Below are 21,607 nucleotides of genomic sequence, written 5' to 3' on the forward strand. Positions count from 1 at the left end.
CCCGAGTCCATCTTGACGGATGTGGCAGAAAATATATTAATGCAAGAAAAAATACAAGACCGAAGCAAAGAGAAGAGGAGCCGACCAGCCATAGTGACGTACATCCATTCCATATCACAACTTGAAAAAGGTAGCCAACAGGTTTGATGTCAGGGTGGTGCTTTCTGCACCTGACAAGTTGAAAAGGCTGTGCCCGAAAATCAATTCCCAACACGACAAACAGGACAAATGCGATGTCAAGCATGTTAATAAGTTTGTGAACTGCCTTAGAGGCGTAGTATACGAGATTTTATTCTCGTGTGGGAAGGTGTACGTGGGTCAAACTGGCCGGTGTGTGAACATGAGATTGCGAGAGCATGCACTGTCTCTTAAGTCTTCACCGGCGGGACATCTTGCTACGAGATTGCAAGTGTACTCCTCTATTCCATCGAACAAAAATTCTAAAAAAGTTCAGTGATCAACGAACAAGAGAAATTTATGAGGCGCAAGTCATAGCAGCTAAAGGGGATACATGCATCAGTGCACCGTCGGTAGCCTTATCGGCGAAGGAATTGCACTACTTACAACGTTTTGTGCGAGAACTTCGTTTAACTAGATTAATTTTCAGAGTCCTCTTCTTCCTCTTTCTTTTTCTTTCTTTCATTTAATTAGAGTAGGTTTTCATTTGAATGTTTTGTGTAAAAAATTTTTTAATTTTTTAAATTTTTTTATTTTTACCGTTTTTTTTTCTTACTTCTTAATTTTGAAGTCAAAAATAATTGTTGCTTTCTTTCGTTTTCGTTAGTCTTCTTTTTCATTTCGTATATGTCCTTGCACTTCTGCTTTATCTTCCTTTTATTCTTTACTAAATATCAGTTGCGAGTCAGCGCCTGTCCGTGTCTGTGTCTTCTACTTGTCCTCGTCTTTAGCGCTACTTTTAAATTCGTAATGTATAACCAACTAGCCCGTCACATGATCCTTGTACACCATCGAATATGCCGGCGTCCCGAAAGAAATCGAGAACTTGAAGCTGTCTTCCAGCTCAGGGGATGACCAAATAAATTCTAAGGTTCTAATGAACACAAAACACACATCCGCAGCTTTTCCTTCCTGGCATATTTTCCACTCACTTAGTCTTTCTGAAATTCCGCGGGATTGGAAAACTGGCAACGCAACCCCTGTTTTCAAATTTGGTGACGGCCACCTAACAAAAACTATTGTCTCATCTCCGTGACTAGCGTATTGTCTAAGCTCATGAAATGCGTACTTTACTCCAGTATAGTCAATTATGTAGAAGATAACAACCTCCTGATATATCATCTACATGAATTCCGTAAAGCATAATCTTCTGACACCCAACTAAAGGAATTTCTTCATGACATTCAAGCAGGCTTTGATACAGACTGACGCCATTTTTCTTTACATTTTCCAAAGCAACTGTTAGAGTGCCTCATTAACGTTTTACATTAAAACTTGACGAATTTAAAATCGAGCCCGCTATTGTAAAGTGTACATCCAAATTTTTGACTAACCGCACTCAGTACGCCACCGTTAATTGTTCTAAATCCCCCTCGTGCGCGGTAACCTCAGGTGTCCCTCGGGGCAGTGTACTCAAGCCCTTACTCTTTTTATTCTACATTAATGACATTCATAAGAACACCTCGTCATAGTTCGTTTGTTCGTAGATGACTGCGTAATTTACAGGCCCATTCTCTCGCCCGACGATCATCAAACCTTAGAAACAGATATTACACAAATTATTCAATTGTGCACAAAATGTCAGATGAACCTAAATTTCTATAAATGCAAATTCCATTCGTTTTCTCATTGTGTTTCTTCTTCGACCCTTTTCTTACCATATTGATGCCTTCCATATCACCGTTTGCGGTTCATATAAATATTTCGGTATTCATTTAACATCCGACTTTTCATGGACGTCTCACATCAATAATACAGAAGCTAACGCAGGCCGTTCCCTCAACTTTTTGCGCCGTAACCTGAAACCCGCAACACCAGAGATAAAACAACTAGCATACTTAAACTTAGTTCGGTCTAAGCTTGAGTTCGTTTCTCCTCTATCGCGCCCTTGGTAATCTTATTTAGGTATAAAACTTGAATCCATCCAAAAACAGAGCTTAGCGCTTTATTTTTTCTGATTACTCAACCTCCTCAAGCATATCTGGATTTCGCGAAACTGTTAACGTTCACACACTTTCATTAAAACGCCGAGTGTTCCGTCTTTCTCTCCTTCACCGTATCTTTCACCAAAACATGTCTCTTCGTGAATCGCTGCTTTAACCCCCGTTGCAGACGTTTCCCCGCTTTGATCACTCCTGTAAGTTGCGGACTATGTTTTCGTCAACTATTTCATACAGTAATTTAACTTTACCCTTGGGCTTCAAATATTGGAGCATTCTACCAAACGACATTGTTACTGTAACTGACACACATACATTTCATTTTTGCTTTATCCGACTAATTTCTTCTACTATGTTAAGATTGCGTGCAAAATTGTTTGGTTGAAAAAATAAATAAATATGCGCCGTTCTTTTGTGTAATGCCATTAAAGGCCTTCAAGGATAATAAATGATGATGATGACGATGAGATGATGATGATGATAATGAGTGCAGCCAAGCGCGCACTGTTATTGGTTGAGATCGCGGAGAAAGAAAGGCACGGAGGAGCAGGGTCAACAAACGCACGAGGTGAGCAAGGCGCAGACGAACTTGCGCGCCGTAAAGTTGGTTGCAGCATTCGAGGGTTTTGACCTCACTAAATAAGCTGCGGGTAACCACGAGCAAGTTGTACGTGCTTGCAAGCACGGCGCACCAGCCGGGAGCTCATATAAGGCGTGAATGCCTGAACCCGCCTCACCTCCGTACTCGGCTCGGAACGCTGTCGGCAGGCAGTAGTTCCGCTGAACCCGAAATCCCTGCTTCTCCAAGAGGTCGGTGAGGTACTCGTGCGCCTTTTCCTCCTTGAACGCGGTCTCCGGGTTGTCCCAGAGGAACTGACCGAGCTCGTGTAATTCATCGGCCCGGCTGGCGACGGCTTCCATCACAAGTTGGTTGTCCCGCATCTGAAATGAAGGGAGCTGCTTGTACACCCCGTTCTCCTTCAAGGTGCTTGAGATAGCAGCGAAAGCTACACGCGCGAGCTTTTTTGTTGCCTCAAGACGTACTTTCCCATGCTCTGTTTACATTTAAGCTAAGGCTGCAGCCAAAGGCACAAGCGCTTGTCTTTTCCATACTTCGTTCACCCTTAAGGCATTTGCTGCGGTTGCGTTCTCATGCAACCGAAACGACCGCAACAACCGTGACTCATAAATTGATTCACGAAGTTACCTCTTGCATCGGTGGATGCTGTGTACGGCGGATACTAGTCCCAGTGACTTTGTCGTTATAGTCGTTTCGGTTGCATGCGAACCGAACCAACGCAGATGAGTGAACCAGCCTTGAAACTGAGACTGCAGACAATGCCACAAGCCCGAGAGTTCGAAGTCGCTGCATTGAAGCGTTCTTCCACAGAACGAGCACTCGTGCTAGAAATGCACGTCTTAAAGCAAGGAGTGCATGCTAGTTCGCGCTTGTAGGTTTGGCTAAAGGCTGAGCTTAAGGGTAAACAGAGTATATATTCTGTTCACCTTTAAGCTGGGGCAGTAGCCAGAGCAACGAGCGAGGGCTAGCTTGCGCTTGTTGCTTGGAAACGTGCTCTTCTATAAACAATTCCAATATTTACAAGTCCTCAACCCAGCGTGCAATCTTCTTAGCCCAGCACGGGCATGTTTGTCGCTTCTCAAAGCGAGCTAAACCACGCGTCATACGCACAAACACTAAATACCGAACCGTCAGGAGCCCTTTTCGTAAAGGTTTAGAACCACTAAATGAGCTACGCTTCAGAGTACCGACAATTACCCATCCAGCAGCTAAAACCAGACTTGTACGTAACGCGCCACAAGCAATGGATTACTTGTATTCGATTACATTTTACTGTAATTTTGTAACACTTCAATTACTTCCTTTAAAGAGTAACGATCCTTGTAATCGACTTACTTTTTGGTTTTAATATATTAAAAAATCACTCATTACAATTCTCTCAATTATTTTTTTGTTTTATTAGGGAAAAGGGGGGGGGGGGGGGGGGGAGTGGTTAGATGCGCTGGAAATACTCAGCCCTGGGCAACGGTAAACATTTTTTTCTCGAAACCACTAAGCACGCGACCTCGCTGGTTAGTAGGCCATTTCACTTTGCTTCGTTTCCTGGGTACAGTTTTTCTTTTGTACAGTGGAGACTACGTTTGGGTGTGTAAAATGACCTTGTCCAGCCTCTTGTGAGTAATGTATTTAAACAGCGCTGTTTATATCTATTTATTTTTTCACGAGAGGGATTGGGTCAGATTGGTGTCACTCACTCAGCTCTAAGCAAAAACGGTCGAGGCTTTTTTTGCTTTTCTTTTGTCCAAACAACTGAGCGTAATCCTTGGGGTCTCCCCGACGATTACGCTACCGTAATAAGAAAAAAGTGAATGAAAAGTAACGAGGAAAGTAATCGATTACTTTAGAGTAATTTTTGATTACTTTTTAGAGGTTGTAATTGAAATTGTAATCGGTTATTTTTTACAGTGAAGTAATTGTAATTTTAATCGGTTACTTTTTTCAGTAACGTGTACAAGTCTGGCTTATACTCATGGTTGCCAGTTACCTCAAGCTTTATCTGAAATCACAGAAAACGAATTTTCGCCCTCCACACATGTTTAAACAGTTCGCGACAGAGCAAAGCAATATTACATGAGCTTTCTAAGTTTCTAACAACGAATCTAATGCTGAGGAAGTCGCACTTTTGAATTATGACAATCGGCAGTTGCGTCTGCTCTGCGCTAAGCACAAAGATGACGGCGCCCACAATAATATCGAGGAACAGAGTGCCGATACTCTAAGCGCGGCTCACTTAGTTGCTTTTAAAATCTACACTATGTTCACCTTTAGAGGGGTCATTAAACAATGTCGGGCTGCAATGTTCATGACATTGCAGAGGCGTACTGGTTCTAGTGCGGCACAAGTATGCTGGCACAGACAGCCATTGATTCAGAGGCGCTTTTTTTAGCGCGGTAAAATTGCGAGGACAAAAGGGGACTATTTTTTTCAGTTTTGCCTTCGCAAAGCTTAATGACGTAATTGTAGGATCGAAGCGACCCGCCTGACGACAGTCGAGCGCGACTCACGGATTGGGAGCAAGAACTGTGTGAGCTAGCACTCGACTTCGGCTCGTAACAGTCAGTGCCTCGGCGGAGACTCGGGTAGTGGTTTGTGTCCAACCACCGCTGTGAGGAGAAAATACGAACGCTAACAATGCCTAGAGCTCAGCACGCCTTTTCTACTTCGGCACCCTTGGCGCGTGTCTACGATTAACGTTGGTGGCACATCTTCTAATTTTAGTACGCCCTAACACGATTGCAAGTGCGGCAACTGTCCGCCACCATGTCTCTGCTCAGGAGAGCAAGCCTGTGCAATAGAGCTTGCTCATAATCGTGGAGCCATGTATCGGAGATGTCGGAATCATGATTCAAACTGCCTCAGAGAAGGCGGCGTGTCATCTTTGTTTTGGGAATGTGATGCATCTTGATCGAAGTAAGGCATCCATTTACTCAAAGCGCTCCTCGTCAATCTGACCGCTTCTGATGCAGCACTCGCATTCGGAGTCTCAAATTCGCTGATCTGTACAAATCGCTAAAAAATAATTCCTTCACCTGGCCTTTGTCTTATATACGAAATGTGTTCCGATGTCGCTAGGCTTATGTCAGTTCTGACCCCGCACCCCTGCCGAACACTAACGGCTTGTACGGTGAAATCGAGAGGCTGCGCGTTTCGATAATTAACTCCGAAATTCGCGGAACGCGTCCTTTTAGCTAATTTTTTGTTTAAAAATACTTTTTTGCTAATTTGAAAGTAAATATTCAACGAACGCTTATATAGTATATATGAGTGTGATTGATGACAGACCTCGAAAGGTATAAACTTGCGAGAATAGTTTTTTTTTTTTCTTTTAAACCAACGGTCACCGCTATTTTGAAACTCCTCCTCCAGAATTGGGTCGAAACTCGTGCGAAGAAGCCGTCAACCTTGAGGCTTGCAGCCCGGCATTATCGACAACGTGCGAATAGGCGACGCCAAAATGCATAAGGATCTATTGCAAGCTTGCAAAAGCTACGTCCACGTGCCCACTACACGTACTGACACGTATGAGGAACCAGCCGAGTCGCCATTCTTGCAATTGTTTAGAGACACTGACAGGATGAAAGCGGCAGAGAGAAGAGTTTCAGCTGTCCCGCCGTGCACACTCGTGCACGCGCGTGCACGGGTGTGCACTCTCGGCCAAAGGCCGCGTGCTCAAAAGTGGAATGTCCTGCCGCTCTTACCTTGTAAGTTAGAATGCAGTGACTCAGTCTCTTTCTGGTTACGGTGATGCTGGTGAGATCACTCTTTCTAGTACCCGATGTTGACTGCACGCGTTCACGATGACAGTGCAAGGAAATAGTCGGAAGCAAAATGCCGCCGAAACGACACAGTCAATGCCATCAGGTCGTGACGAGAGAAGCTCTTTTTCGCGCTCCTGAGCGAAAGAGGAAACAAACACGATGCGAGAAAAACTGTCTGATATCACGGCCCATAGCAAAGCGGGTTTGAAGGTGAGCTACCTTCTACACGTACCAGGAAAACGAGTATCGAAGCGGAATAAACCCCTTGGAAAAATGTGCACGCGCCAATTAGTGGCAATCCCAGAAGCTGCGATGTTACCACCCAAGGTCGCTGGCCTTCCGAAGCGTAGTAAGTATCCTTGCTTGAGAAGGATGTTGGCGAAGAGCAGGTGTGCAGGGAACCGGTCAAGAAGGCGGTGGATGTAATTACTTTAACAATCACCTTGTCCGCAAAAAAAAAAAAAAAATAATAATAGCTCAAAAAAAAAAAAAAACGTAAGATTTTTACGTTGCCTGTTTTTGACAGAATGCTTTATTCTGCTCAGTTTCAACGTGATCATCTCGCGAGACCGGACTACGTGCAGGCGGTTGCTCCTAGCTGGCTGTGTCACGCTAATGAATTATGCGGCGTAAAGTCGGTCTTCCTTTCAGCTATTGCGAAATTGGTTTACGCTGTCGAGGAGAACTTTATCTACTGCAGTACCGCTGCAAGCCTGGGGTCTTTGAGTTGCTCAACAAACCGTTTCAGCGGTATTTCTAGCTACAAAAACTACACGCATTCTCAGAGTGCCCAGGCCTTACTCTTCCCGGCATGTTCTTTACCATCTTTATATTCCAAGTAGCGATTAAGAAAACGACAAAAATGAAGGTTATGCCAAAACCAACGTTCAAACTTTTCCGGAATCTTCAGTGGGGTGAAGTCCTATACTCTGTACCTTGCAAGCCAAGCAGGCGGTCTAAAAATCACAATATTTTTAAGCATTCTTGTTTGGCGCTTTGGCTGGCATAACTGTAACAAGTACTCAATTGGCACCTTCAAACTTCTTGCAACCTGCGGGAAACTAATCTATACTATGATCCCTAGAAAGACTGTCTAGTCTCCCTTCGACCGCCTCTTACCACGCGGCGAGATGGCAGCGCCGTGAATGAAATTGCAGGGGGCGCTGCACGGCAATCGACGTGTTGCTGTAGCTGCCACCTTCCTCCCTCACTACCTTCTTCACTCTCAACAAGCTTAATGAGGTAAGCATTGCTGACTACTCTGCCTTCTTAGTAAGGACATATTTACCTTTGTTAAGCTGGGAGGTGCATGCAGTAGCGATAACAACAAGCATCCTCAAGTTCTTCATCCTCCTTGTTTTCCGTCTTTACGCCAAAGTTACGAACAACGAGAGGGCAACCGGGCGAGAGCGCTAAGGCTTCTGAAGGCCAGGAGGTGTAAATAATTCACCTCCAACGCGCTCATTTGCTTGTGTCGGTCGTGTTTTCTTCATATTTCTTTTGTGGCTTGGTAACTGCCAACTTTTAGCACGCCGATTGATCGCAGCGCCGCCACGCGCTTTTATTCCAGAGTAGTCTCGGTGGGGTGCAGTAGACGGAAGACTAACCAGTCTCTCTCGGCTTCCTAGGAGAGCCTCTCGGTCTCTGGGACAAACACGGGATATGTAAAGCTTCGAACGACTCGCGGAAAAATTAATTATTAAAATTTGTAATTTGATTTACTTGATCGGATGTGTGTAGTGAACTGTCTAACCGATTTTGAGCCTAGTCTATGACTACCCGTATCTCGCCGGAGGCTCATTCTGATTCCCTTTTGACTAGGTTGAACGGGCTTTGGTCTAGATGCGACTGTAGATTACCGGGGCAGTAATTCGGCGTAGGTCAACGCCTCGGTGTGAATGAACCCTTATCTGAAATGGCGTCGAGTGATTCGCTAACGTATAGTGAGGCGACGATCATTCTTAGATAACGGGAATAGCCTTATAAATGCGCGCGCACACACACACGCACAAAATAAGCCTTCAACGCAAGACGTAGCGGAATTCCACGGGCCGGGGGGGGGGGGGGGGGGGGGGGGGGGGCAATAAAACGGAGGACTTGACCCGAAACACGAGACTCGGCGTTATCGCATGGCGGTGACTCCGACCAGCGTTGCGTGAGGAGCAAGTGGCCATCGCATCTTGCTGCTACTTTAATTACAGCCTAAAAGGACTGTAATGAAATCCCATAAATCATTTTAGGTAATCGCGTAACACACGTACCCAACAATAAAAAATGATTCACGCAAAAAAAAATGTATAGACTTTCGCAAAAATCGTTTTCTGCGCACTGCTATCTTTGTCTGCTGGGCTGTGGACCGCCTTCCGACCATGCGCTGTTGTTCTGCTGCGGTGCATAACAGACGCTGCGCATCTGTCCATAGGTGAGTGACTCTGCATTTTTCGCCCGAGTAGGGAATGCAACGAGTTTTTTTTTATTTAGCGCTTTTTTATATATATTTGATATATACCAGAGGTGGCCAAACCGCGGCTCGCGAGCCGCATGCGGCTCTTTGGTGGTCCAAGTGCGGCTCGCGGGTCCCTCGTAAGGGGACAACCCCCCCCCCCCCCCCTTTCGCCCCTTTCCCCGTTTCCCCAGGAAAAAAAAAAGAAAGGATTTCAGAATAAAGCACACTGCAGCTTGCACTTTGGCAGCCTTGTACTCCCATACGTGCAGTCGTACAGTCTTGTGCCCCCATACGTACAGTCAGACTCTGAACAAAAGTTACGTTTCCCCCCTCCCCCTCCCCCCCCCCCCCCCCCCCCCCGCGGCTCTTAGAAGTTCCGTGGTTTTGTGTGCGGCTCTTAGGCCAGGCCAGCCTGGCCACCCCTGATATATACTCTAGTACTCTTTTGTTGTACTCGTTCTCACTACACGCTATTTCATAATGTATACAGATATCCCTTGTTCGTACATTGCTTTAGTACCTCATCTATTACTGCCTTAAATGCCTACGAATGGTGTTCAATGCTACAAACTGTACGGCACAGTCTATACCAGAGAGCCTAGATTTAACCGTTGAAACCTAATTACATTTCTACCGGTAAAGTTTTATTGAGACTTTGTAAAAATTTTGTTTCTTGCTATATAATCTAAATTAAAAAAAAAAAAAAAAAAAAAAAAAAAAAAAAACGTTTGAAGATTGAATGTCTGATGCCAAGAACACAAGAGTCGGAATATTCTTTCGGGGCCATTGGTCAGCTCCTACTTGCAATGTAACTCTTCAAAACAGAGCACTATACAAACATGGTGCATTTATCTAGAGTGCGCGATCTTTACCCTTGGAATATTTTTCGCTGTACAACAGCACCTCACCCTTTGCAGATTTTTCAAGCTCGGAGAAATGTTTCCCGACTGAAAAGCGCACACCGTCTGGTACCTGGTGCCTTCCCAGCCCTTGATTTATTTTGCATATAGGATGATTCGCTTCAACAAAAAAGTCTAAAATGTGTGGCTAATTTTTATTGCCCCTCGGTAATTTCGAATGTGTCTTTGGTAAATACCAAGATATATGTTTAAGCCACTCAATAGACATGGCTGGCGCGCGACCTGATCGCCCCGTGCTGGTAGTTAATTCTGCTTGTTCTTGAGGAGAAAAAAATATTTGATGGTGCGGAGTGTATGCTGTAGAAGAAACACGCTCGAACGCAAAACCACCACAATGGCCGCTGCTGTGACGTCAGTGTAAGCCATGTGTAGACGTTTTTTTGTTTCCTCTCGTTCTCTGTCACGTGGGTTTCATATCTGGTATGCGGGACGAAAAAATAATAAAACGTTTCAACCTGGAGGATGCCAGAAAAGATAGGTGAGGCACAACAATAGTGTCTGACAATCACGCACTTTTTGCAAGTACCTTCCTGCGGCGTCGAGATATCAAAAGGCTGTTTTACCGAATACCGGGAGTGACGGCATTCAAGATGGCTGCGCCCTTGTGGAAAAGGTGTATAACGACCTCATTAAGCGTTCCGCGTTGTTCGGTGTTGTTTTTGGAGCTTCGTTACTGTGTATTCCTGACATTCTTGCACTACGATATGTCCGAAGGTTTTGAGAAAAAACGGAGTAGTGCAAAAAGCGTACCCTTCTACTGTATCATAGCGTGAACATAAACAAATATGTCGGCGCCCGTGGAACAAAGCAGCCACTGGTCTACACACCAGTGTTCGAAATCCAATCTCCCAGCGATAAAGAAAGGAAATATCTCAAACGCACTCTATTGTGAACAGAGGGGCTCCGCATAAAACAAGGTTTTTGCTTTTTACAGCACTCGGCATCGGTGTTCTTCTTGGAGCTTCGTGGCTCTGCTTTTCTTACGTTCTTGTACTACGATATGTGCGGTTTCTAAAACAACGGAGTCTTGAGAAAAGCGGAGCCCCCCTACTATGTCATGGCGTCAGCATAGACAAACATGGCGGCGCCCATGAAACAGCAGATACTGGTCTACACAATTCGATGGTCGAAGTGTGCAAAAATATTGAAATGTGTTTCGCTCTAAGTGAATGAACTGATGAAAGTGTATGTACCCGTCAAGCGCCTATTCCAGGGGTGGCCAGGCTGACCCGGCCTGGCCACCCCTGGAATAGCCACAAACGTAACCACAAAACCTCTAAGAGCCGCCGAAAAGGGGGGGGGGGGGGGGGGCGAAACAAACAGCGCTGCCCGGTTGGCCGCCCCCCCCCCCCCCCCCCCCCCCTTTCCCGAAAGCATAAAAAAGCAGCTTGCGGGTCACAACTGAAAGCCGGTAAAAATAACAATGAGAATGTTCCTGGTCCTTTGTGAACTTGGATATAACGTTTGTGACTAGTGGAAGCTATGAATGAGGTCAACCCGGGCTTCCGCGACCTTCAGCAATAAACGCTATGGAGGGAACATCCGTTACCTAAAGGGGACAAGTGTCACCGGCGAGTGACAAAGGCCGCCAGACAGAACATTTCCTCGACCCCAAGCTAAAGTGGACGCATTTTTTGACAGTCGCCGTCCTTGATGCCTTTCCCCCTAAAGTTCGGCACACTCCCTCGAACAATGAAAGAAACCGTATCTGTGGAAACATACGAGTGTAAAGCGGTTCGACTGTAGGTATGGGGGCACAAGGCTGCCAAACCGCAAGCTCTTCTTTATTCTGAAATCATTTCCATTTTCCTGGGGAAACGCGGAAAGGGACGGGGGGGGGGGGGGGGGGGGGGGGTAGTCCTTTTACGAGGGATCCGCGAGCCGCACCGTGGCCAGCAAAGAGCCGCGGTTTGGCCACCCCTGAACTATTCAATGTAATGTTGACGCGCCTCTGTATAACAATACCCCAAAGCGCCCCCCAAAATGAAAAAAAAAAAATGTATGATTTTTTTGTTCAACCAAGTTTTGCAGGAGGAGTGATCGCTGTAAAACGTAGTTTATGGCCGAGACAATTTATACCAAATGGTTGTTGATGTCAAAGGAAATGTTTAGCAACCCTTTACCGAGTTTATTGTCGATTAAATAACCCCAAGAAGTTTTGTTACAGTTTTAACAAGCATGGAAACTGTTTGATTGCTCTCAGTAATGATTCCGGTGAGTATATGACGCCTCCATAATATGCGTCAGTGTCGCATAATGGTTTTTCCAGCAATCTTTGTTTTGTAGGCGATGATAATGTATTTTGGGTGTTTCACGCAGTGATTGTTTTGATGTCTGTCATTGTTTTTTAGCCTGCAGGAATTGTGAAGTTCATTGATTCAATTAAGATATTATCGTCACGTGGTAGTGATAACCTTAAAGGGATACTAAACCGAATTTTTGATTTCGCAAAGTAAGGCTGCAGAAGTAATGAACGGGACGCTACGAACTCCAAAACGTCAATCGTACATCGATATCTCAAACGCATGGTCGTACTTTTTGAAAAGAAGGGCGCGATCAAGCGAGTTCTTTGACGTAACTGTCCTCCGGGAGAATTTGAGAATGAGGAGAAGCGGCCTCGCTTCTCTCCTCCTCGCTTCGGTCCACCAGCTTGACGGGACGTAGCGAGGAGGAGAGAGAATGGGAATCGCGACATGCTTTGTATCGTCGAATCCCGGACAAAAGCTCACCGGACAAAAGCTCACCGGACAGAAGCTCACCGGACAAAAGCTCACCCATTTTTTCACAGACCCGGACAAAAGCTCACCCATATTTTCACAGACCCGGACAAAAGCTCACCACGAGAAAATTTCATGTTGGTCTTAACACGAGTGCGGACAACTTAGGTGCATGCGTGCGACACAAAAAGGCAACGAAAAATTAAATCTGACAGGCGCATGGTTTGTTGATTTTAGTAGAAACAAGTTTATTTATCGATTGGTTAGAAGCGAATGCAGTGCCCCACTAGCTCCAGCAGTCTTGGTAGATCTCGATGTACATTCAAGCCCTCGCAAATATTTCTAAGATGATTCTGCAGGTGCAGAGTAATTTTTCGCACCCGCTTTACGGTGGGCTCACCTCTCCGGGCTTTTGTCAATGCCGTGGCAACGAGCGCCTGATTTTGCTGTAGGCATTCAATCAGCCTCAAGACGCTTGGATGGGCGTGGCCGACGGGCTTCTGGAACCCGGTACTTTATCTTTCGCAGGTGTTGCTCATCCGGTCTTTATCTTGAAGAGTGGTGTCGTACATATTCCTCCGTACCGGGGGAAACTCCGGTCGCCGTCGGCGCAGAGTCAGGCGAAAGGAAGAATTCGCTCTGGGTGCCGCCGCAGATGGAACAGAAGCATAACGGAAGCGGCCGTTGAAATACGTGCAATCAAAATAGTCCAGTAGGTAGCGATGTCACCGGTAGACTTTTCCCTGGTGGTCAGTTCTTGTGGAACAAGCTGTGGTGGAAGGAACCCGAGCCTATCTAAAATCCCGCACAATTTTTTTAAATTGGTCATCTGTCTTGTACTTTTCCAAAAGGCCGAACTCCCGTTGTTTCAAAGTATTTTTAAAAAATTCGCAACTCAATGGTGGATGAGGTACAAGTTCTCCTAAAAATGGTCCAATGTCCATTGCGTCCGCACTTTATTTCAGCCCGTGTTTCGCCCGGATAGTAAAAAAAAAGAAATCGAGGTGAGCTTTTGTCCGGATCTGTCAAAAAACGGGTGAGCTTTTGTCCGGGTCTGTCAAGAAACGGGTGAGCTTTTGTCCGGTGAGCTTTTGTCCGGTGAGCTTCTGTCCGGTGAGCTTTTGTCCGGTGAGCTTTTGTCCGGTTACCTGTATCGTCGGCCTCGTCGGCCGGGTTCAATCGCGCACTTCTTTTCCAAAAAAATACGGCGATCCGTTAGATATATCGCCGTATAAGTGATATTTTTTGGTTTTGCAGCTTCCCGCCTATCCGCCCGGCCTTGTTTAGTGAACTCGAAATTTCGGTTCAGTATCCCTTTAAATCAAAAATTTTAAAACGCTCTAAAATGCATTTATTTTTTTTTCTTTTGCCAAACTTTTCCAGCATCTCTGTAGTTCGGCACTTTATCTGCAGAATGAAAAATTGCACACAACTGGCAGCAAGTACACTCCTTCAAATTAACAAACCATTTTCCTAAAAGCCATTCTCTGCAAAATCATGGAACACATATTGTGCTCTCAATTTTTTTTAAATTCTAGATTCCGATTCCTTTTTTGACCCTACCTAACATGGTTTCCGTCATTCATGTTCAAGGGAGAAACAACTGCTTCTCGTCACCCATTATTTGCATACTATACGTTATAAAATGATCATGCTGACTTGCTTTTTTCTTGATTTCCTAAGGGTTTTGACTAAGTTAACCATATAATAATAATGCCTAAACTTGCTGTACTAACCCAATGTCCGAAATTCTTTACCTTGCTTGAATGTTTCCTAAAAGTCGCTCTCAGTGTGTCAATATTATTGGCATTGATTCTCCACTAACTGATCTGGCATCGGGTGTACCGCAGGGGTCAGTTTTAGAGCCTTTTTTTTTTCTAATGTGCAATAGTTATTTACCAGTTGTGTTCCGTCATCTATGTATTTATACGCGGATGTGTTCTTTCTTTACTGTTTGTTATACTGTTTATAATGACGACAAGAGGTGCATTCTGCAATCATAGTTGAATAAGATTACTCTATGGTGCACATATCGGTTTATGGAACTAAACCCTAACAAATGCAAATTCATGTGGATTCCCCAAGAAGGCGCGTGCCCTTCTGCATATAAGCTAACCGAGATTCAGCTTTCATCTGTGGAATCGTGTTGATATCTAGATGTAATATTATATTAAACAATTACTTGGAAATTTTATATTGATGCCATAATCAGCCGCGCTAACCGTATGCTGGGATACCTGCGACGTAACTTCAAAGAGGCCTTGGTTAAACTAAACTTGTTTGTTTATAACACCCTCGTAAATTCAAAATCAGAACATGTAGCCCCAATATGGGGCACTAACCTCGTCATTCTGCAGGATTCTCAACTCGTTTAAATTATTTTCGTTTGGTTTTTTCTAAGTATAAACGAACAGCCAGCATGAGAGCGATGAAATCTAGTTTATCCTTACCCTGTTTTTTAATACGTGGAAAGTTTGTTTTTTCGCTTTTGTCTGTTTTCTTAATCTTACCACAATCAATCATTACCATACCATTCTATTATCATTCCCAATTATTACTCTTTTCGTGTCGATCAGCAGCATATATTTGAACTATAAATCGTTGTCAAACGAGCTCGTTATCTATTTATGCATCCCGCATGCGTCAAACGAATGGAACCGCATTTCCGCAAATATCTCATTTATAACTGATTATACGCTATTCGGCACTCTTTCTTCAGGCTTTTTTTTTTTTCTGGGATGCTTCTGATTGACTTTCTTACTTTATTTTACCTTGTTCCTGGAAGGCGTCATATTTCTTTCAAATTATTGCGCGTAATCAGTGTTCAAAAAGACGTCTTTAAACAGCCGTGCATGGACGACACCATAACCGACCTTCAGTTTTCGTTTCCGTTCATTTCGTTTACTTTACTTCATCATTGCCATAGCTGGCCAGGTTTTTGTCCTATTAAATTCTACTGTGACCTTCTTTCCAGCATTGGGCTGTGTGAAAACTCGTTAACGCCTTTTTTTTGGCACGGTTTCTTGGTAATTCAAGAGAAGGCCAGCAACGGCGGCTGGAATCTGGCACGTGTGTAAAGCGTCTATACTTCCACGCATGTATCGGTTTCTTTTTTGTCTTTTGTTGTTTTTATGCTTTCTGTTCCACTCTAATCTACAATACTTCAGCGTTTAAAGGGGCACTGACAACCCAAAGGTTGTTCTTTTTCTTTTTTTTTTTCTTTTTTTTTTGTCTAAAACGGTGCAAATAGTCATAGACACGCAAAAAAATGCCACAACGCGAATAAAAATATTTTCGACGCCCGAGAGCGCCTTTTTATTTTCGGCGCCCTTCTCTCTGGTTCCTCACCTCCTCTCTTCTTTTGATTTGTGATGTCAAATATTATGAAATTTAGAAGCTTTGTAAGCAGCATTTTTAAAACATTTAGTACGGCGTTCGTAAAACATGTTTTTCTAACTCATTTGCGAACGCACTACGGCGCTTCTTTTTGAAATACCGAAAACCGACGTCCCGTGTGATGTCGCCTCATGTTTTTTTTATCCTCCCTCGGAAAACATAGCGACGCTCGACGCATGTAGCACTGAGGATGATCGGTGAGTCGGGGAATCGTACGAAGTCGTCTTTTATGGGTGCCCGACGACCTCTCAGACTTCGAAACGGAAATCGTCAAACGATCGAAACGTCTGAGTTTGGCGTTTGTGTAACGTAGTTTCGGTTGTGATTTCACCGGGGCCGCCTTTCACGCAGAACCGGCGCAATGTGGGCCCTCATGTCGGTCACAAAAGTCCGCTGCGTGTTCTCTGCGACCTCACACCGTTTCAGAGAATTTGAGACCGCTGAAAAGGCCCTAATAGAACTTCAAACTCGAAAGTCAAGTGTCGTCTGCTCGCAGCGATAGGCTGCACGGCAAACACGGAGGAAACCGGTTGTTCGCGGGATGCCGGCGAACACGACACCAACGACAATTCCTGTGGCTGCGGTTCAGAGGATCGGGGGGACTTATAGGAGAAACACGACTCGCACGACGGCTCAGTATTTGACGTCACTGTACAGGCGAGAATCGCGCGGGAGCTTTGAATTCGGCATTGGGAAATCGTTTATTTTACTTTACAAATACTGAATTCACAAGTTTCGAATTTTTAGGGTAATGTCCAGGCATCGTTTTCAATCGTTTCGGATAATAAAAAAATGATTTTGACGTGTACGTGCCTCTTTTAAAAGTATGTACAGGATTCCCCCCCCAAAAATGTGCAGGTTTTCTTTTTTCTTTTCTACCACAACAGTAAACTGCATCGCCGAACGTTCATTATCTGCCCAAAGGTAGCGCTAGAGGTTCGAACCACCTGCCAAAGTTTAAACCTGAACCAATATCTTATTCAAAAGTTGTAAGTGATTTTCTGAAAACTTTAGTGAGAAATTGGGCTCATTTTTTAGCGTTTTCGGTTTCCCTCATTATAGAGCTCTGTGGATCCGAGAGCTCAGTTGGCCACCATTTCTCCAATAAAATTTTTGAGAAAATCACAATTTTTTTCAATAAGACATGGGCTTATGGTGAATCTTTGGCATCTGGTTCTAGAGCCGCATATAGAGCCTGCATGGTCAATGCGAGAAGCCGGCAAGAGCCGGGGTGAACCAGCGAAAGCGGCGGTACCGATAGCGCCGTATATTCACCCCCGCGATGAAATTACGAAATAAGAATGTGCTAGGATGACCTTCAAGGATTCGAGTAGCACGGTGCAGGTATTTTTGTTTTGTTGCTGGATGAGGCTCAAAGTACATGAAGGTATAATTATAAATGATTGGAGGCAATGGTGAGTTTCTAGGTGATGGTGCTTTTACTGAGCCAGGAATGTTGACATTAATTAGAAAACTTTCCTGATGTAAGACGCGAAACTGTGAATGTGGGTTGCGCGTGCCGGGTTTGGGTCAAAACAGTTATTATCTTACGCTCTGTCTCGGCCGCGGCAGCGGCAGTGGCCGCGGGTGCAATCAAAAGAATGTGTGAGTTTTGAATGTCGCCTTGGGACGACAACGTCACGTGCGTTGCCCTTTCAGCTCTAACTACTCGCAAATTTAAAGTCTAACGTGCCGAATTTAATTGCTTGACTGCAGCCTTAACCAGAATATGGGATTGGAGGGTATTTGTTAAACTCATATTAACTCAAGTATTTGTGGCTAGTGGTTGGTCACAATAGCTGTCAACCATCGCGCCCAAGGTCATTGGAACAATTTCGGCCAACGACGTGTGCTTACTTTGCCCTATTTTGACCAATTATTGACCAAACTCTCTACATAAACGGCTCTGTTGGGTTCGAACCTCTAGCGCTACCTTTGAGCGAGAATGAGCGTTCAGCATTGAGTAGCGCGGTTAAAAACGAAAAAAAGTGTACATCTTTGTATCTTAAATAAATAAACAAATAAATAAATATTGGTACATTACCACATACGCTAGCGAACAGACCGGTTTGCACAGCTCGAATTCTAGATAACTGTAGAGATGTATGCTCCGTTTCACTTTGAGTCTAACCACAGCCGACTCTACGAACCTGTATAGAGCCGAAGTAACGGCGGTCTATAGACACGTTCGCTGTTTTCAAACATGAAAAGCCGCTTACGTCCCAAGCGACATCCGATCGCCCTGTCTTTGCACGCCTCTCGAGACTGCTTATGTGAGTATTGCTAGAAAGAATAAATGCTACACGGACAGCAAAGTTGGATATTTTAACGAAGGCCTTCGGCTATACAATTTAATGTCTCGGAGGAGGCAAGTTGGTTTACGAAAATTTTCGAAAGATTTTACCAGATCTCGCGCTTCTTCTTTCTTTTGGCGTTCACCTGGAGAATTTATTCTTAAACGTTTCATCAACAATTCAAGCAGCGGTGTTAGGGTGAAATTTTCTTATTCTTTTTCTAAACCGGAAGTTCTCTGGGACGTCAAAACTGGAGCACTGCCTGGTGGCGTTTGTCATCAAGAGGATCTATAGAGTTACTCGGTTGTAGAGGGACCATATGGCTGCGTCTTTCCATTTCTTCAGGCATCGCTAGAGTAACTTCATATGCCCGCGCTCGGCTGGTCCGTTTTGTTTCGTTCGGCACTGTACTTTTGGCGCATCTTGGTCGGCTCCGTCAAATCTATAGGTTCGGTTCATAACTATACTTCGTTTCAGCTTCGGTCCAGACGCAGCCAAAGCTACAAGCGCGAGCTCCGGGCTTTCAGCATCCCTGCCAAGCACGCGCGCTCGTGCAGTGCAAGCACTGTTCTGGGCCACATGCTCGCGCTTGTAGCATCGGCTGCGTCTGGACCGAAGCTGAAACGAAGTATATAATCCTGTGCCGTCCGGTCGTCAAGATGTAAACGTCCATCATTCTTTTCCCTTGGTCAATGTTTCCTTACAACCCCGTCTAAGAATGTAAATTCTACCGTTGGGAATCCCAAAGCGGCCAATGTAGGAAACGAAAAAAAAGTTGAATCGCTTACCTTTTAAGGTTGCTGAGGTTCGTTATTTACTCCAACGTGAGCGTGTCTTTAACCAGCCGATATTCACCGACCTTCTGGACAGTCTCGTAAGCGAGATTCTGAAAGTGAGGGAAACGTCGGGGACTCTATTTTATCTCCAAACCACTTAGTATGCTCGTGATAACGCCGCCGGGAAGACGGCAATAGAAGCGAAAACAACAAAGATACGAATGGGTCTCTTTCACTCAGCATCTCACTTGGAGGTCGTACATGGCCTCGATTTGAGAGAGAGTTCATCTCAGACCATGGCGAGCGTTTGCAATTCGAGGGCGGATGCCTCCTGGGCTGATTGGTCGCGAGGGCGCTTGCGTCGCGTGGTCGCCAGGCGAGGAGGAAAACAGGTGGAGAGGTGGAGTCGCTCGCACACGACAGACAGCTGCTGTTGCGAACGCGGTCCGTAAACCGCGTATCTCCGCTTCAGGGGTCAGAAACACTCCGGAATCTAGGCACACCAGGACGTCATTCCGCAGCCTGTCAAGTCGATAAATAGTCCGTGCTCTGATTTCCCGACAGAAAATAACGCGCATAAGTATGTTGCGTGGAATTTATTTACGCGTAGCATTTATAGGGTCTGCTCTTTGGATCTTTGTGTCCGCGGATGCAGCCTCGATGTCGCGACAGTGTCACGTAGCCGTGGGATGGGAGGTGACTCCGTGACGTCATGTGACCCCGTCGAGTCACGTGGTGATGTCACGTGAGGTTGGAAGACAGCATGCCGCGACATTGCCACATTGCGATACCTCAGAACGTCACGTGACTTCCATCTGACCCTGGCTTCCTTATACGTATATTCACGAAACCCTCGAAACATGCACTTCAGGCGCCTCTTTACTGTGTCTAAAAAAGGAGGAGCAGGAATCGGCCTTAGAAAAGCTAGGCATTTTGAACGCCATTAAGGTATGGCAAAAAGAGATACATTTCTTCTTTGTTGATTCACCGTCTTATTTATTTATTTATGTATTTCGAATTACCCCGCAGAACTAGCAGTATTAATAAATTGGGGGGGGGGGGGGGTGGTTGCGCGACAGAATAATTAACTTAATACTCAATTCAATGTTTATTGGATGGCACGAAGAATTTGTTCCTATATTCTGGGAACGGCTACTTCAAACCCAATGAATTAACAGGATGGATGATGTATAAACAAAAACAACATATCCGCTAATTCAACGGGCTCGCTTCCCGCTAGATTCAACAGGATTTGGCAAACATCCGACGCAGGTCACAACACCGATGCACATTTTGAATATCCCGACTCTATCCGTAGGGTAGATCCTCTTCGATACTTCGCACCAACGCCTGTCCGCCATTGATTGCTCACATACTCTCATACACACATACTCTAACATAAGCAATCGCGATCGCTAATATTGCTTGATGGGCATTTGAAAAGCGTCTATGCAAGGGGCGATGCGGAAATTTGTGTACTTTCAGTAAATACCACTAACAATTATTTCTTGACATTCATAACCTTGTTCCCTTCTTCATTGAAACTATTAGCCCAGAAGCGCCGATACAGGGTGGATTTTTGGCACTCAGTACGATAGAGAGCAAAATGTACATCTTGGGCCAATGTGTTGGTCACTAGCACGAGAGTTTACAAAACAGTTTCACCGCTCACAATCCACGATCATGCTTTTTTTTTTCTTTAACGCCCACGATCCAGCAAGCCCAGCCATACTGCTTACAACTCACAGTAGCTCACAAAATGTTCGATACGCTCAGTCAAACATGTATACAAGTAAAACTAAATACCTTATAATGTCTAGCCTGCACTATCATCACGCTGTGCAAGCTCTTTTTTTTTTTAAATTGGCCATAGTGAGTCCATTTTCACTATATCACAGGGAAGTGTGTTCCAATCCTATATGCGGCGTGGAAAAAGGAATATTTAAATGTTTCTACGCGCGTCATTAAAGAGGTGACTTGATCGGGATGGGCTGTTCCTCACTTGAAGAGATGTGCGTTTCTTTACGTAAAAGCGTAAAGCGGAAAAGTTGAAAACATTTCGATGAATTGAAACGACCTATGAAACACATGCTAATGTTTTTCTCCTTGCCATGGCAGTCGCAGCAAAAAAAAAATATTCTAGAAAAATGGGCAGTGTTTTTCTAAACTCGCCACCAAAACAAGCAATCGCGCAATCTCAAGCCGATTCCATGCTGTCAAGGCTTATGGTAGAAACGCCCTGGGTTTGCCAAAGCACAGGGCACGTGCCGAGTCCCCCCTATTGCTCAGGTTTGACTATTCTCGCGTCTTCGCGGCGATCGGGCACGAGCCACTCCCCAAACGCCCGTCGACCCGTTGCTTGTCACGCACGAAACCAAATAAAATGATCGATTCTCACGCAGTCATTGCGTCCACTGTATGAGCCTCGTTTATATCTATCCTCACCGCGGGTATCTCAAAGCTTGATGACGAAATCATTGGGATCGCTTTGCTAACAAAACGTAAGCTTTTATTCTCGAAATTACGCGGCGACAAAGGAGCTCATGGGTCAGGGGCGTTGCGCGCGACCATACTTCGGTCCTGCTGGTGCCACAGCTTGAATA

At 45.0% G+C, this 21,607-nt stretch overlaps 1 protein-coding gene across 1 annotated transcript in view; it reads right to left on the reverse strand.

Annotated features, from left to right (window-relative positions):
- The window catches only part of LOC8043126 (peptidase M20 domain-containing protein 2), a 45,984-nt gene extending 26,864 nt beyond the window's left edge, over positions 1-19,120 (reverse strand). The window contains exons 1-2 of the mRNA XM_029966557.4: positions 19,017-19,120; positions 2,855-3,059 (exon numbers count right to left, since the gene is read on the reverse strand). Coding sequence (XP_029822417.3) covers positions 2,855-3,059 — 205 coding nt within the window. The 5' untranslated portion in view covers positions 19,017-19,120. The remainder of the gene's footprint in view (positions 1-2,854; positions 3,060-19,016) is intronic.
- Between the last annotated feature and the right edge of the window lie 2,487 nt (positions 19,121-21,607).

The sequence above is a fragment of the Ixodes scapularis genome, unplaced genomic scaffold, assembly GCF_016920785.2.
Source record: "Ixodes scapularis isolate PalLabHiFi unplaced genomic scaffold, ASM1692078v2 PGA_scaffold13__105_contigs__length_92229423, whole genome shotgun sequence".
Classification (NCBI taxonomy): domain Eukaryota; kingdom Metazoa; phylum Arthropoda; class Arachnida; order Ixodida; family Ixodidae; genus Ixodes; species Ixodes scapularis.